A 17,641-nucleotide genomic window follows, 5' to 3' on the forward strand; every position below is an offset into this window, starting at 1 on the left:
GAAAATCAAAGCATATTGTTTTCCTTATTGTCAAATGATTTACCACAGCTCTGCAAGTGGGCTTAACAGTGGGTGTTCCGTGGGTGTAGCTTCTCCTCTATTAGCAGTGTATTCCCTAAACATTTCCCCTGCAGAGCTCGTTGTTTTATCTCACAAACTAAACAGTGGTGAGATTGTGTCAAAATAAACAAAACACTCATTACTCTAATAGAAAAAACATGTATAATAAAGAGGCCATTTAAAGGGACACTAAACCCAATTTTTTTATTTCATGATTCAGATAGAGCGGCAATTTTAAGCAACTTTCTAATTTACTCCTATTATTAATTTTTCTTCGTTCTCTTGCTATCTTTATTTGAGAAAAACAGGAATGTAAGCTTAAGAGCCAGCCCATTTTTGGTTCGGCATCTGGGAAGTGCTGGCTGATTAGAGGCTAAATGTACATCAGAATGCCTGACTAAGGGACCTCAGTGTCAGCTTGCAGCTGTAGCCACTATTAGTCAGTTACTAAAGGTATCACCTGTATATCACTTTCATTATTTTCTTACTAAAGGATTTTTATTTTATATTTTTAATTATTTATGTATTGAAGTGGATTAAACTCATTAAGTTCTTTACGTTTGCTATTTGTAATCATTATGCACCTGAGGAAAAGAGATGTAAAGTCCCCTAAAAATTGTCCTTGCAGGGTCATGGAAAACTCACTTGACTCATCTTGCTGCCGCCAACAGCATTGAGTGCTGGTTGTTGCACAAGGCACACACTCTCATTCGTAATTCTAAACCCCATATTCTAGTGTAATTGCATCAAACCCTTCACACACACAAAAGAAAATAGGTACCTACTCATTTATATTAATAGTCTTGTTCATGAGATTAAGCTTGTGTCCAAATTATTCTGGGAAAGAATAAAAATAATGGGCATTTCCATCATAGGACCCTTTTATAGGAAGAGCCAACAGTAGGGACTGGAATGACAGGAAAGAAGTAGGAGTAATTGTGTGATGTCTCAGTGGTACTAGGGAAGGTAGGAGCCGACAGTCTAATACAAGTTAAGTCCAACAAGTTCTCTACCCTCTGTGGCTATGAGTGAAGTTTAAACCGGTTTAGAAAACAGCAAAAAAAATACTTCTGCAAACTCCCACCCCCCATTATAAAAACTTATAATCACCTTTATTGAGAAAATATGCATACAAGACAACTGAGAGAACAATGCAACCTACAACCTGTATCAGATTTGTTTTGTCAGTAACAAATTCCTTGTGGACATTTGTGGATCATAGAAAACTAGAGCTTGTCAAACTGTGCTAAGCTCCTCTAAAGGACAGATACATGATTGTATAGCTGAATTACACCCTTCTTAGTGGCTCCTATACTTGTCAATCAACCATCAAGTTGGCTGACCTCCATGATGATAATTGGTTACCGTATCTAAGAGCACTGTTTTCTGGCTCCTTAATAATTAAAGTAGAAAAAGGGGTGTTGAACATATCATTTATGAAAAGAGATAGGATGAATGGCTTATACCCCTTCAACTCAAGGATACAAAGCTTTGGCTTTTCCCTTACCTGAGTTATTCTTAGTAATATGGTGTGACTATAATAGATATTTCTGTGCTACAGACTCTGTCCAAAAGTAATGGTGCTGAAGACTCCTGGACTTCCTTTTTTGTCAACTTCAAACCTAAAGTATGTTGCATGGCTATTTCTTTCAAGTACCACAACACCTGCTGCTGAAACCTAGCATCAATTTGAAACCAAAGCAGACCTCCAGCTACTTTAGGAACTAGATATTATCAATCTCAACTTAAAATTATACACGTCACATAGACTGCCACTAAAAATAAACAATATGAGGTCCACAGTAACCAGTGTTTCAAATGAAGAATATCAGATTAAGGAACCACAGTAAAATAACCACTTGCAATAGACTCTTCTGGGATAAGATAAGCTGCAAATATTAAGTTTCAAACATCAGCTGTCATTCTGGGGATTTGTCCACTGCTTGTCACTTATGAACCATCTCCATAAGGGTTTATGTTTGAAGATCAATGTTTGTATCTCAGAAACATAAATGCCTTTTTGTAGCCACTTAGTTGAGAATTTATTGTTTTGCATGAGGTTATGGGACGTCTGCCAAAAGGCTTTATAGTGAACATTGACAAAGTAAAAGATTTGTGAAGAGAGGAGCTCTGCATGTGTCTTTGGAAGCCACTGACCAGGATTATAAGGGAGAGTTGAACTTCTTATCAACTTCTGAATGTTGAGATTATGGGCTCAATGTACTAATGAGTTAGAGGACAAGGTTTGACTTGGGAAACTATCCACCCATTTTTGCAGCGAACTAGCAGTAGACATTGTATGTTCTCCACCAGCAGGTACTACTGCATGACGATTGCCTTGTGCAACATTGCGTAAAAGCAGGGCCTGTCAATCACCCCAAACAAATGTGTTTGGGATGATTTATCTCCACAACCTCAGAGGTATGCAGGTTCGACTACAGGTGTGTATAATGTAATAAATATCTGAGTGGAAACATCCACTGAAACAGAACCACAGTTTTGGAACATTTATAGAAAGTTCTTTGAGTAAATCTGAGGAAAAACATGAAAACATCTGAAGGCACCCCATGGCATATCTAGGCATTAGTACCAAATAAATAAATATTCATGGAACACATAAAAAAGAGGAGACTTTAAAAAAAAAAGTCATTTTCATTCATTAATCTTTCATATGGCGTTTTTGGTGCTTATTAAGGTTCGATTTCTGATTAAAGCTTTTCCCACATTTTGAACATAAAAATGGTCTCTCTCCGTTATGAATCCTCTGATGTGCTATAAGGTTGTATTTCATGGTAAAACGTTTTCCACAATCAGAACAAGCAAATCGTTTCTCTCCTCTATGAATTCGTTGATGCGTAAGAAGGGTTGATTTCTGAGCAAAACATTTCCCACATTCTGAACACCAAAATTGTTTTTCCCCTGTATGAATAATTTGGTGTTCGAGAAGGTTTTGTTTACGGGTAAAACATTTCCCACATGTCGGACATAAAAATGATTTCTCTCCTTGATGAATATTGTAATGTAGAGTAAGGTCTGCTTGATGGCCAAAACACTTACCACATTCAGAACACGAAAATGGTTTATCACCACTGTGAATTTTCTCATGCGCTAGAAGCTCCAACTGACACGTAAAACATTTGCCACATTTAGTACATGAAAAAATGTTTTTTGCTGTATGTAACTTCTGATATTGGAGATCTAATGTCTGGGTAAGATGTTTCCCTTTTTCAATGCATGAAAAAGATTTTTCTGTTGTAGGGCTTTTTGGCTGTTGAATTATTGTATGAGCAAATGATTTCCCACCAAGTGAAGATGCTAATGATTTATTCGTTGTGCAAGTCATCTGATTGTTAATCTGTGTTTCCTTGGCAAGATGCCTGCCCTGTTCACGATAATCAAATGTCTTCATTGAGTTAACGGTCTGCTGCTTATGTTGCTGTGTATTATAGTCATTGAAACTATATGTTTCAAAATAATCATTTTTCTGAATTCCGGGAACATTGATATTGTTACAACAATCCACGATATCCGTAACTAAATTCTGATAGGTTCCAGGAGCATTCCAGCTCAGTGGGGTACCTGTTGGAGCATTCCAGCTCAGTGCAGTACCTGTTGATGCATTCCGAATCAATGTGGTACCTGTTGAAGCATTACGGCTCAGTGTGGAACCTGTTAAAGCATTACGGCTCAGTCCGGTACTTGTTGAAGAATTCTGGCTCAGTCTGGTACTTGTTGAAGCATCCCGGCTCAGTCTGGTACTTGTTGAAGCATTCTGGCTCAGTGTAGCACCTGTTGGAGCATTACGACACAGTGTGGTACCTGTTGGATCATTGCGGCTCAGTGTGGTACCTGTTGGATCATTGCGGCTCAGTGTGGTACCTATTGGAGCATTACGGCTCAGTGTGGTACCTGCTGGATCATTCCGGCTCAGTGTGGTACCTGTTGGAGAATTCTGGCACAGTGCGGTACCTGTAGGAAGATATATAACACGGAGTGTAAAAATATTTATCTGTATGTCAGAAGGGAGTACATTTCAAACGATCTCCTTAATATAGTAGGTTAAACAATAAAAATGTTAAATAAAGATAACCATTTTCTGTAATTAACTGGACATTGTAGTCAATGTTTTTCTTTGCGTCAAATAAAAGAGAGTATTTAAAATGTTTACCATTTTTGTATTTGAAAAATGCATGTATCTGGTCTCTATAAATCATATTTTCTTACAAGCTAATCATTTTTTGAGGCCAAGACATATTTTCAATGCAGATGGGTAATAGAATTTGTGTTTGGAGTTTTGAAATGATAAACTATTAAAAAGAAACAACAAGATTATAGTTAAAAGATAATCAGATAAAAATGCAGAAGACCAATAGCAGAGTATATATCTTCATTCTCTTTAAACAGACAGGGAATATGGCTTTGGCCAGTTGAAAGACATAGAATTGAAATACTGCCCAGTCTTGACTCTTCATGTCCAGTTGTATTCCTTCAATTAAGTTACAATCGCATATATGGCCAAGGTCAAGCTACACCAAAAAAAACAAGTAAAAAATATGCTTGAGAAAAAACACGCAAAATATATTGTTTATAACAACTGAATTCATTCCAGCTTGTGATAGGTTGACTAGTGCTTTCCTTGCCATAAATGATACCAATGCCTCAAACGATTCAGTAGGTTTTATTAGCTAAACCCACACTTGGTCAGTTTGGCTTAGCTCAAACTGGTGGCTTCCATTATGTCAAGAAATTATTCTGAATATTCTACAATAAGGTGAAACATATGCACATTTATTAACAGTTCTGACTCTAGAAACCCGTTATATATTGTATCAGCTTACTGTATTCCTAATTTCTCAATGAGAAATATAAAAAACAAAAACACAGTCTGAAGAAAGGTATAAAAGTATAGCATAATATTAATACATCCATTCATTAACTCTAACAGCTAAATATGGAGGCACGGGGGGGGGGGGGGAGAATAAGCAAAACAATTTAATTATATACAACCACACTACATGGAAAAGCATGGAATTTGCACAGATGACAATGTTATTGCTTTTCACAGCTGTTTCTCTGTAACAATTTACTCAAAGAAAAAGCTGAATTAATGAAATTAGACTACAAAGAGGCAATGTATGTCAGGGGACATAACCTCAGGTACTTTATAATAGATAGCAAGACCATGATGTAGCTTAATAATAGCTACAGCCTAAATCTGAAGCACCTCTTTCCAATGATCATTTTCAAGACCCGTAAGATATTGTGATTGCCTCTTCCTTGCGGGTACTCCAGCACCAGGCTTCCTGATAGTTTATATTTCCTATCACAGACCAATGAAGCACTGATGGATCTTTACAGATAATTTCACAATTTTAGAATCCTTGTCGGCCATCAAAGAAACTGACATCATCAACAGCCACAGATACCAGACGTTTGCAAAAAGGTTAAGATACTACAGCAAACTTACAATCGCCCAATGACGGGAAATTTTTACTAAACTCACAACGAACAGCCCAATAATGGGACAGTTGTACTAAACTCACAACTAGCCGCCCAATGACGGGACAGTTTTACTAAACTCACAACTGGCCACCCAATAACAGGACAGTGTTACTAAACTCACAACTAACCATTGATGAAGGGACAATTCTAGAAAACATTCACCCATGTAGCGACACATTTGGGATAAGCAAAGATTCAAGCGTTGAGCTTTAGAGACTTGTCCACTGCTGGTTTGTTCCTGGATTAATCAAGTACCTCTGTGTAGCTTTATGTTTGCAACTGAACATTTGCATCTGAGCTTAAGACATAACAGTCCTTTCTCATGGGCTTAATGGGAAATGGAAGCTAACATTGACTCAGTAAGGTATCCAAGTTTTCCCTTCATTTTCACATCATATTATTAGTGTGTTGTGTGAAATGCTATAACCAGGGTGCTCAGACTAATGTTTTTTAAAAATCCTAACTCAACCTTAGGGTCCAGCTCCAGGACTGATAACTACCCAATATGGCATTCTCTCCTGTATATATGAAAGTATTTGTGGTGAATTGATCCCCAACATGTCTTTTCAAGACACTGACAAGCATTAAGGAGACATATGGGAAATATGAATACTTAGCAAAATCTGAATAGAGAAACTAGTAAATTATGAATTGCACAAGACAATGTTAGGGTATTACACTCACGTACAGAACCCTAAACAACTGAAGAAAAGACAGTAACCCTGAAACAAAACAGACAACATGTAAAGCTATAATTTCTTAAAGGCTTACATAAAGTCTCTTATTTATACTCTACAGAATAATGTCCCTGAAGCTGAGGCCCTGTAAACGCCCCATACCCAAGAGAAGTAATATGTAATACTTTAAACTTAATACTGGTACTGTAATGCATATAACAGCGGGTTTAAAAAAAAAAAAAAATAATCATTCACCAGCCCACAGATTAGTTTATGTAAAAAATATAAAAAAGTTTCTGATTGATCTTCCAAGAATTTCATGTGTCAAGAGTAGAGCAAATATGATTTGGACATCAGTTTCTAAATTCAATACAGATAATGTAAAATTAAAAAAAGGAAACAATGTAATTCCGACTAATGGATAAAAATAATACACTTTCTTAAAACAATGTAATTACAGCCATGTATAAATGTATCCTCCTGTTATTCTCCCATTGTTTTTAATAGGCTTCAACCAGTTCACTTTGGCAGTGTAGCCTTTCATTTGTGATCAAGGTTTCAGTAGCAGCGAAATCTGTGTTAGAAGCGGACAACAAGACCCTATAAACCATATGGTCAGGTTTGAGAAACATTTCCTGTGAGATATTTCAAGACTCCTTTAATACAAGATCCATATAGGAAGTAAAATATTTTATGAAAATAATTGCTAGACATTCAGTTTTTGGTTATGAATAAGATAATTTTGTCTGAACTTTATCTAAACAAACTAATGAATATAAAATGTGTTCATTTAGTTCCTCCATTTGATACATAGGAGAAAACTTTGCTTTCATAAATTAGTTTACTTAAAGGGCCATAATACCCAAATGTTTAAATACTTGGAAGTGATGCAGTATAGCTGTAAAAAGCTGACTAGAAAATATCACCTGAACATCTCTATGTAAAAAAGAAAGATATTTTACCTCAAAAGTTTATCAGTAGCCACATCCCATTGTAAAGGACTTCTAAGCAGCATATCAATATGTCTGTCCTGGGACAGAGGAAGGAGCGAGCATACGTGCACTCTCATCTTATTTCCCTATTCAGCTTAAGGAAGTTTACAATGAAATCTCATGAGAGTTAAGTCAAATCTCATGAGATCACAGTAAAAGAGTTCATGACCTCAGCACTGTTGATGCTGATTGGCTGCTGTTCATTTCTTCATTTTTATTTTTTTATTTTTTTTACCTGCAGCTGGGAGCAGTTGAGTATAACATTTTACACAGAACTTACTCTGCTGAGCTGAGGAGATTGTGAGGTAAAATATCTTCCTTTTTTACATAAAGATGCTCAGGTGATATTTTCCTGTCAGCTTCTTACAGTTATACTGCATCAGTTTCAAGTTATTTAGCATATGAGTATTATGTCCCTTTAATGAACAAAGTCTTCAAACGAAGCTCAAATTTCTTTGCAAATAAAGTCTAATAATTGCATAAACTAAATACACAAAAGACTGAGGACTGTGTTACTTAATGTTGAAATAACCTCCCAAATGCTGGCCCCAAACATCAGAAAATTGTGACTGAGTGATGACATAAAGCCAACTTTTAGTATTCTGATCTGTGAATAACAAAACTGATTTAGGGAGATTGTTGTAAGTGAAACAATTCCTGCCGATCCTCTGATCTGTGCCGCTCTATTGTAGTCACCCGTGTGATGAAACTGAACAATCATAATTTACACATTGATGTGGAGGCACTGCTAAGATAATTAAATGTTACCCTCAACTCTAGGATGGAGATAATTAGATTACATAAGAACAAGATACCACAACATCCACCAAACTCACACAAACCTACGGAGACTAGTGTGATTTCTAGTACAAAACCAGAAGAGTTGTGACTACTTTTAACTCTACTAGAAGATTTATATTGCAGTTATTTAGTGACATTTAACCATATATCCACACTGGTCATTTAAAGGATAAATATAGTATATGTTGGAAATAAAGTACAAAAAATAAAATGTTACAAAAGCATTTAAAATGATTGTTTGGAGAGAAGGGTTGCAAAAAAAAGAGCAGTATGGAAATAGATACATTGAAAGGCTCCTGCAGTGATGTAAGCAACCACTGTAGCATGTATCAGGGTCAGGAAAACTGCAACATACTTAAGTATTACAGGAAAAGAAGGCAAATCTGTACTGAATTATTTATTTACTTAGCATAAAAATGGTATCAGGAATTTCATTAGTAGGACATGAAAACCCAAATTTTGCTTTTATGATGCAGCAAACAGTTAAAAATAAATTTCAATTTACTGTTACTATCAAACTGATTTTGCTGTCTCCGTATCCTTTTTTGAAAGAAAGGTAGCCAAGCTAAGGGACATGCACGTGTGTGGAGCACTATATGGCAGCAATACTTAATTGAAAAAGCACAAGATGGCAGCAGAGTTCTAGACACTTGCATGCTACCTAACTAGGTATGTTCTTCAATAAAGAATACCATAAGAACAAAGCAAATGTAATAACTATAGAAACGCCGGATTAAAGGGACAGTCTAGGCCAAAATAAACTTTCATGATTCAGATAGAGCATGTAATTTTAAAAAAATTTCCAATTTACTTTTATCACCAATATTGCTTTGTTCTCTTGGTATTCTTAGTTGAAAGCTTAAACTAGGAGGTTCATGTGCTAATTTCTTAGACCTTGAAGCCCACCTCTTTCAGATTGCATTTTAACAGTTTTTCACCACTAGAGGGTGTTAGTTCACATATTTCATATAGATAACACTGTGCTCGTGCACGTGAAGTAATCTGGGAGCAGGCACTGATTGGCTAGACTGCAAGTCTGTCAAAAGAACTGAAAAAGGGGCAGTTTGCAGAGGCTTAGATACAAGATAATCACAGAGGTTAAAAGTATATTATTATAACTGTGTTGGTTATGCAAAACTGGGAAATGGGTAATAAAGGGATTATCTATCTTTTATAACAATAAAAATTCTGGTGTAGACTGTCCCTTTAAATGAAGGTTGCCTAATTTACATTACTCATTATTGTAAATACTTTACTTCCAGCTGGAAACCGGAAACTCTGTGCTTCTCAGATACAGGCAATGGCTGCACAGCGGACTACACCAATAAATACAGATTGTCATGCTGCTGCTGCGCTGCTTAGTCATGCAAGTTCTAGAGCGCGGTCACAGCTCTTACAATATGTCACAGCTTTCACTTTATGTTCCAGGCCCGAGTCTTTACATAAAGTAGCCTCTGGGTGTTTCCAGCTTTAAAGGATATTGATGAGCAATTTTTGATGTGCCTGTCACATGACCTCCCTTCTGTCTGCGGATACTGTTTGTCCTGTATCAGTACCTGACCTCTTTCCTGTCACATGACCACCCTTCTACCTGCGGATATTGTTTGTCCTGTATCAGTACCTGACCTCTTGCCTGTCACATGACCTCCCTTCTCTCTGCGGATATTGTTTGTCCTGTATCAGTACCTGACCTCTTGCCTGTCACATGACCACCCTTCTGTCTGCTGATAGTTTGTCCTGTATCAGTACCTGACCTCTTGCCTGTCACATGACCACCCTTCTGTCTGCGGATATTGTTTGTCCTGTATCAGTACCTGACCTCTTGCCTGTCACATGACCACCCTTCTGTCTGCTGATAGTTTGTCCTGTATCAGTACCTGACCTCTTGCCTGTCACATGACCACCCTTCTGTCTGCGGATATTGTTTGTCCTGTATCAGTACCTGACCTCTTGCCTGTCACATGACTTCCCTTCTCTCTGCGGATATTGTTTGTCCTGTATCAGTACCTGACCTCTTGCCTGTCACATGACCACCCTTCTGTCTGCTGATAGTTTGTCCTGTATCAGTACCTGACCTCTTGCCTGTCACATGACCACCCTTCTGTCTGCTGATGTTGCATGTCTTGTATCAGTACCTGACCTCTTGCCTGTCACATGACCACCCTTCTGTCTGCTGATATTGCTTGTCCTGTATCAGTACCTGACCTCTTGCCTGTCACATGACCTCCATTTTGTCTGCTGATATCGTTTGTCCTGTATCAGTACCTGACCTCTTGCCTGTCAAATGACCACCCTTCTGTCTGCTGTTATTGTTTGTCCTGTATCAGTACCTGACCTCTTGCCTGTCACATGACCACCCTTCTGTATGCTGATATTGCTTGTCCTGTATCAGTACCTGACCTCTTGCCTGTCACATGACCACCCTTCTGTCTGCTGATATTGTTTGTCCTGTATCAGTACCTGACCTCTTGCCTGTCACATGACCACCCTTCTGTCTGCTGATATTGTTTGTCCTGTATCAGTACCTGACCTCTTGCCTGTCACATGACCACCCTTCTGTCTGCTGATATTGTTTGTCCTGAATCAGTACCTGACCTCTTGCTTGTCACATGACCACCCTTCTGTCTGCTGATATTGTTTGTCCTGAATCAGTACCTGACCTCTTGCCTGTCACATGACCACCCTTCTGTCTGCTGATATTGCTTGTCCTGTATCAGTAACTGACCTCTTGCCTGTCTCATGACCACCCATCTGTCTGCTGATATTGCTTGTCCTGTATCAGTACCTGCCCTCTTGCCTGTCTCATGATTTCCCTTCTGTCTGCTGATATTGTTTGTCCTGTATCAGTACCTGACCTCTTGCCTGTCTCATGACCACCCTTCTGTCTGCTGATATTGCTTGTCCTGTATCAGTACCTGACCTCTTGCCTGTCTCATGATTACCCTTCTGTCTGCTGATATTGCTTGTCCTGTATCAGTACCTGACCTCTTGCCTGTCACATGACCTCCCTTCTGTTTGCTGATATTGCTTGTCCTGTATCACTAACTGACCTCTTGCCTGTCACATGACCACCCTTCTGTCTGCTGATATTGTTTGTCCAGTATCAGTACCTGACCTCTTGCCTGTCACATGACCACCCTTCTGTCTGCTGATATTGTTTGTCCTGTATCAGTACCTGACCTCTTGCCTGTCACATGATTACCCTTCTGTCTGCTGATAGAAACTGCTTTAGCTATCTAAGTATGACCCAATTTGATTTAATGACTTCCTGTTTTGTGACAGAGCCTGCTGTCCTCTGGGCAAACAAAGTCACATATAGTCTTTATTTTTGCATCATATTATTATTAGTGGATCATGTGAAGGGCTATAACCAGGGTGTTCATTAATGTTTTCAGAAATCCTAACTCCTTTGAAAAAAAAACCTTTGAGGCAGGCTCCTGTATTGATCACTTGGGATGGGAATATTAAAGTAACAACGTTTAAGATAACTTATCTTGTTTATCACTCACCAAGAGAAACGTCTGAAATAGTTTCCATCTGAAGAATATAAACGTCATCTGTCTCATCCTCTCCCTCCTCATGTTTTATTACAATGTCAGAGTTTTGTTCCTCGTATGCACCTGTTATTTACAAATAAATGTTAAGTCATATATATGTGCCTAGTTCTTCATAGCAGAGGAAAAAAATAAAAAAAGGTATGCAGACCCCTTGTAATGCAGTTCTTAAAGGACAGTAAAGTCAAAACTAAACTTTCATGATTCAGATAGGGCATGCAATTTTAAACAACTTTCCAATTTATTTTTTAGCATCAAATTTGCTTTGTTCCCTTGGTGGTATTTTTGAAAAGCTAAACCTAGCTAAGCTAAACCATTGAAAACCGCCTCTTAGCTCAGAGCATTTTGAAAGTTTATCACAGTTAGACAGTGCTAGTTCATGTGTGTCATATAGATAACATTGTGCACTTAGATAAGGAGGCTGTCTGCAGAGGCTTAGATACAAGGTAATCACAGAGGTAAAAAGTATATTAATATAACTGTGTTGGTTATGCAAAAACGGGGAATGGGTAATAAAGGGATTATCTATCTTTTTAAATAAGAACAATTTTGGTGTAGACTCTCCCTTTAATTACTGATATATACTGTGCATTTATAAACATTTATTGTGCTTGCAGACCTTTTGTAATGCAGCACTTAATTACTGCTATATACTGTGCATATATAAACATTTATTGTGCGTGCAGACCTTATGTAATGCTGCACTTAATTATATATACTGTGTATATATAAACATGTATTGTGCGTGCAGACCTTAGGTAATGCAGCACTTAATTACTGATATATACTGTGCATTTATAAACATTTATTGTGCTTGCAGACCTTTTGTAATGCAGCACTTAATTACTGCTATATACTGTGCATATATAAACATTTATTGTGCGTGCAGACCTTATGTAATGCTGCACTTAATTATATATACTGTGTATATATAAACATGTATTGTGCGTGCAGACCTTAGGTAATGCAGCACTTAATTACTGATATATACTGTGCATATATAAACATTTATTGTGCGTGCAGACCTTATGTAATGCTGCACTTAATTATATATACTGTGTATATATAAACATGTATTGTGCGTGCAGACCTTATGTAATGCAGCACTTAATTACTGATATATACTGTGCATATGTAAACATTTATTGTGTGTGCAGACCTTTTGTAATGCAGCACTTAATTATATATACTGTGTATATGTAAACATGTATTGTGCGTGCAGACCTTAGGTAATGCAGCACTTAATTACTGATATATACTGTGCATATATAAACATTTATTGTGTGTGCAGACCTTATGTAATGCAGCACTTAATTACTGATATATACTGTGCATATATAAACATTTATTGTGTGTGCAGACCTTACGTAATGCAGCACTTAATTACTGATATATACTGTGTATATATAAACATGTATTGTGCGTGCAGACCTTAGGTAATGCAGCACTTAATTACTGATGTATACTGTGCATATATAAACATTTATTGTGTGTGCAGACCTTATGTAATGCAGCATTCAATTACGGATATATACTGTGTATAAATAAACATTTATTTTGCGTGCAGACCTTATGTAATGCAGAATTTTATTACTGATACATACTGTGCATATATAACCCCTCAACAACACATGTTGTACAGGGTACATCATACCCAAACTGGTCGTTAAAGACCAGCGACGTACCCTGTACGTCGGTAGGGGTTTAAAGCGGCTGGAAGCGTTCCTGATCGCTTCCAGCAGCTTTCAAGGTATTGCCATGATGCCTCGATATTGAGACATCACTGCAATACCTTTTTTGGCACAACGATGCAGTGAGAGCCACTATGTGGCCCTCTCTGCATCGGCCAGCGATGGTGCCGATCGTTTGTGGGTGGGAGCCATTGCAGGAAGGCTGGTGAGTTTCCGGCCAGGTGTGGGAAATCACTCCCGGGTGTGCTCAGAAGCGCGCGCGGGAGATGGGGCATGGGCGTGCGCGATCTTCAGATAGTTTGGAAGAGGGTGGTGGGAGCAGGAGCACTGGGAGATGGTGGTTGCAAAGGAGGAGGAAAATAATATTTGGAAAGGGATCTGGGAGGGGGTGGGTACACTACAGAAAAAGTGGGGTTTCTTTTTATAAAAATACCAAATTTGTTTGCAAAGTGGGTACTGGCAGACAGCTTCCAGTACCCAAAATGGTGGCAAAAAGTTAGTGGGGGGAGGGTTAGAGAGCTCTTTTGGGGGGGGGGGTCAGGGCGGTTGGGTGGTAAGGGGGGATCCTACACTGCAGAAAAACATAAATTATGCTTACCTGATAATTTCATTTCCATCTGTGGGAGGAGAGTCCACTGCTTTATTCATCACTTGTGGGAAATAAGAACCTGGCCACCAGGGGGAGGCAAAGATACCCCAGCCAAAGGCTTAAATACCTCCCCACTCCCCTCATCCCCCAGTCATTCTGCCAAGGGAACAAGGAACAGTAGGAGAAACATTAGGGTATAAAAGGTGCCAGAAGATTAACAATAAATTTAGGTCCGCCCACCGGAGAACGGGCGGGTGCAGTGGACTCTCCTCCCACAGATGGAAATGAAATCAGGTAAGCATAATTTATGTTTTCCATCTAAAGGGGAGGAGAGTCCACTGCTTCATTCATCACTTGTGGGAACAAATACCCAAGCTCTAGAGGACACTGAATGAAAAAAACGGGAGGGTAAAAGGAGGCGGACCCTATACTGAGGGCACCACAGCCTGCAGAACCTGTCTCCCAAAAGCTGCTTCCGCTGAAGCAAAAACATCAAATTTATAAAAATTTGCTAAAGTATGTAAGGATGACCAGGTGGCCGCCTTACAAATCTGCTCCATAGAAGCCTCATTCTTAAAGGTCCAAGAAGAAGCTACAGTTCTAGTCGAGTGAGTCGTAATCCTCTGAGGAGGCTTGTGTCCCGCTGTCTCATATGCCAGATGGATCATACTCCTCAAGCAAAAGGATAGAGAAGTTGCAGAGGCCCTCTGCCCCCCGTGCATTCCAGAGTACACAACAAATAAGGCCGACGTCGGTCTTAACTCCTTCGTGGCCTGAAGATAAAACTTTAAGGCCCGAACCACATCCAGATTATGAAGTAACCTCTCCTTCGAAGAAGAAGGGTTAGGACACAAGGAAGGAACTACTATTTACTGATTGATGTTACGACTCAACACTACCTTGGTAAGGAATCCAAATCCAGTGTGAAGAACAGCCTTATCAGCATAAAAAAATAAGTAGGGAGGCTCACATTGCAAGGCCGCCAACTCAGAGAGATTCTTCATGCCGATGCAAAAGCTAATAACAACAAGACCTTCCATGAGAGACTCTTAATGTCAAGGGCATGCATAGGCTTAAATGGAGCCCTTTGCAAAACCTTAAGAACCAAGTTTAAGCTCCAAGGAGGAGCCGGATTCCTGAAGACAGGTCTGATCCTAACCAGAGCCTGAACAAAGAACTGAATCTCAGGGAGCTCCGCAAAGTTCTTATGCAACAGTACAGATAAGGCCGAAATCTGTCCCCTTAGGGAACTGGTGGCAAGACCCTTATCCAGACCGTCCTGGAGAAAGGCCAAAATCCTGGATACCCTGACCTTATGCCAGGGATATCCTCAGTCCTCACACCAGACCAAGCAGATCCTCCACACCTTGTGATAGATGCGTCTAGGGACCAGCTTCCTGGCCTGAACGAGTGTGTCAATCACGCTTTTAAGAAAAACCTGTCTTGGCTAAGACTAGTCGTTCAATCTCCACGCAGTCAGCCTCAGAGAATCGAGATTTTGATGTTGAAAGGGACCTTGAACTAGCAGATCCTTCCGACAAGGTAACCTCCACGGCAGTGATGACGACATCGCCACCAGATCCGCAAACCATGTCCTCCGCGGCCATGACGGAGCATTTAGAATAGCCGAAGCTTGCTCCTGCTTAATGCAGACCACTACCCGAGGTAGAAGAGGCAACGGTGGAAATAACATAATTTATGTAAGAACTTACCTGATAAATTCATTTCTTTCATATTAGCAAGAGTCCATGAGCTAGTGACGTATGGGATATACATTCCTACCAGGAGGGGCAAAGTTTCCCAAACCTCAAAATGCCTACAAATACACCCCTCACCACACCCACAAATCAGTTTAACGAATAGCCAAGAAGTGGGGTGATAAGAAAAAAGTGCGAAAGCATATAAAATAAGGAATTGGAATAATTGTGCTTTATACAAAAAAATCATAACCACCACAAAAAAAGGGCGGGCCTCATGGACTCTTGCTAATATGAAAGAAATGAATTTATCAGGTAAGTTCTTACATAAATTATGTTTTCTTTCATGTAATTAGCAAAAGTCCATGAGCTAGTGACGTATGGGATAATGACTACCCAAGATGTGGATCTTTCCACGCAAGAGTCACTAGAGAGGGAGGGATAAAATAAAGACAGCCAATTCCTGCTGAAAATAATCCACACCCAAAATAAAGTTTAATGAAAAACATAAACAGAAGATTCAAACTGAAACCGGTGCCTGAAGTACTTTTCTACCAAAAACTGCTTCAGAAGAAGAAAATACATCAAAATGGTAGAATTTAGTAAAAGTATGCAAAGAGGACCAAGTTGCTGCTTTGCAAATCTGATCAACCGAAGCTTCATTCCTAAACGCCCAGGAAGTAGAAACTGACATAGTAGAATGAGCTGTAATCCTTTGAGGCGGAGTTTTACCCGACTCGACATAGGCATGATGAATTAAAGATTTCAACCAAGATGCCAAAGAAATGGCAGAAGCTTTCTGGCCTTTTCTAGAACCGGAAAAGATAACAAATAGACTAGAAGTCTTTCGGAAAGACTTAGTAGCTTCAACATAATATTTCAAAGCTCTAACAACATCCAAAGAATGCAACGATTTCTCCTTAGAATTCTTAGGATTAGGACATAATGAGGGAACCACAATTTCTCTACTAATGTTGTTGGAATTCACAACCTTAGGTAAAAATTCAAAAGAAGTTCGCAACACCGCCTTATCCTGATGAAAAATCAGAAAAGGAGACTCGCAAGAAAGAGCAGATAATTCAGAGACTCTTCTGGCAGAAGAGATCGCCAAAAGGAACAAAACTTTCCAAGAAAGTAATTTAATGTCCAATGAATGCATGGGTTCAAAAGGAGGAGCTTGAAGAGCCCCCAGAACCAAATTCAAACTCCAAGGAGGAGAAATTGACTTAATGACAGGTTTTATACGAACCAAAGCTTGTACAAAACAATGAATATCAGGAAGATTAGCAATCTTTCTGTGAAAAAGAACAGAAAGAGCAGAGATTTGTCCTTTCAAAGAACTTGCGGATAAACCTTTATCTAAACCATCCTGAAGAAACTGTAAAATTCTCGGAATTCTAAAAGAATGCCAAGAAAAATGATGAGAAAGACACCAAGAAATATAAGTCTTCCAGACTCTATAATATATCTCTCTAGATACAGATTTACGAGCCTGTAACATAGTATTAATCACAGAGTCAGAGAAACCTCTTTGACCAAGAATCAAGCGTTCAATCTCCATACCTTTAAATTTAAGGATTTGAGATCCTGATGGAAAAAGGGACCTTGCGACAGAAGGTCTGGTCTTAGCGGAAGAGTCCACGGATGGCAAGAGGCCATCCGGACAAGATCCGCATACCAAAACCTGTGAGGCCATGCCGGAGCTACAAGCAGAACAAACGAGCATTCCTTCAGAATCTTGGAGATTACTCTTGGAAGAAGAACTAGAGGCGGAAAGATATAGGCAGGATGATACTTCCAAGGAAGTGATAATGCATCCACTGCTTCCGCCTGAGGATCCCGGGATCTGGACAGATACCTGGGAAGTTTCTTGTTTAGATGAGACGCCATCAGATCTATTTCTGGAAGCTCCCACATTTGAACAATCTGAAGAAATACCTCTGGGTGAAGAGACCATTCGCCCGGATGCAACGTTTGGCGACTGAGATAATCCGCTTCCTAATTGTCTATACCTGGGATATGAACCGCAGAGATTAGACAGGAGCTGGATTCCGCCCAAACCAGAATTCGAAATACTT

At 39.1% G+C, this 17,641-nt stretch overlaps 1 protein-coding gene across 1 annotated transcript in view; it reads right to left on the minus strand.

Annotated features, from left to right (window-relative positions):
• Positions 1-1,145: 1,145 nt before the first annotated feature.
• The window catches only part of LOC128666743 (gastrula zinc finger protein XlCGF26.1-like), a 95,773-nt gene continuing 79,277 nt past the window's right edge, over positions 1,146-17,641 (minus strand). The window contains exons 3-4 of the mRNA XM_053721499.1: positions 11,542-11,652; positions 1,146-4,029 (exon numbers count right to left, since the gene is read on the minus strand). Coding sequence (XP_053577474.1) covers positions 2,720-4,029; positions 11,542-11,652 — 1,421 coding nt within the window. The 3' untranslated portion in view covers positions 1,146-2,719. The remainder of the gene's footprint in view (positions 4,030-11,541; positions 11,653-17,641) is intronic.

Source organism: Bombina bombina, chromosome 7, assembly GCF_027579735.1.
Source record: "Bombina bombina isolate aBomBom1 chromosome 7, aBomBom1.pri, whole genome shotgun sequence".
Taxonomy (NCBI): Eukaryota; Metazoa; Chordata; class Amphibia; order Anura; family Bombinatoridae; genus Bombina; species Bombina bombina.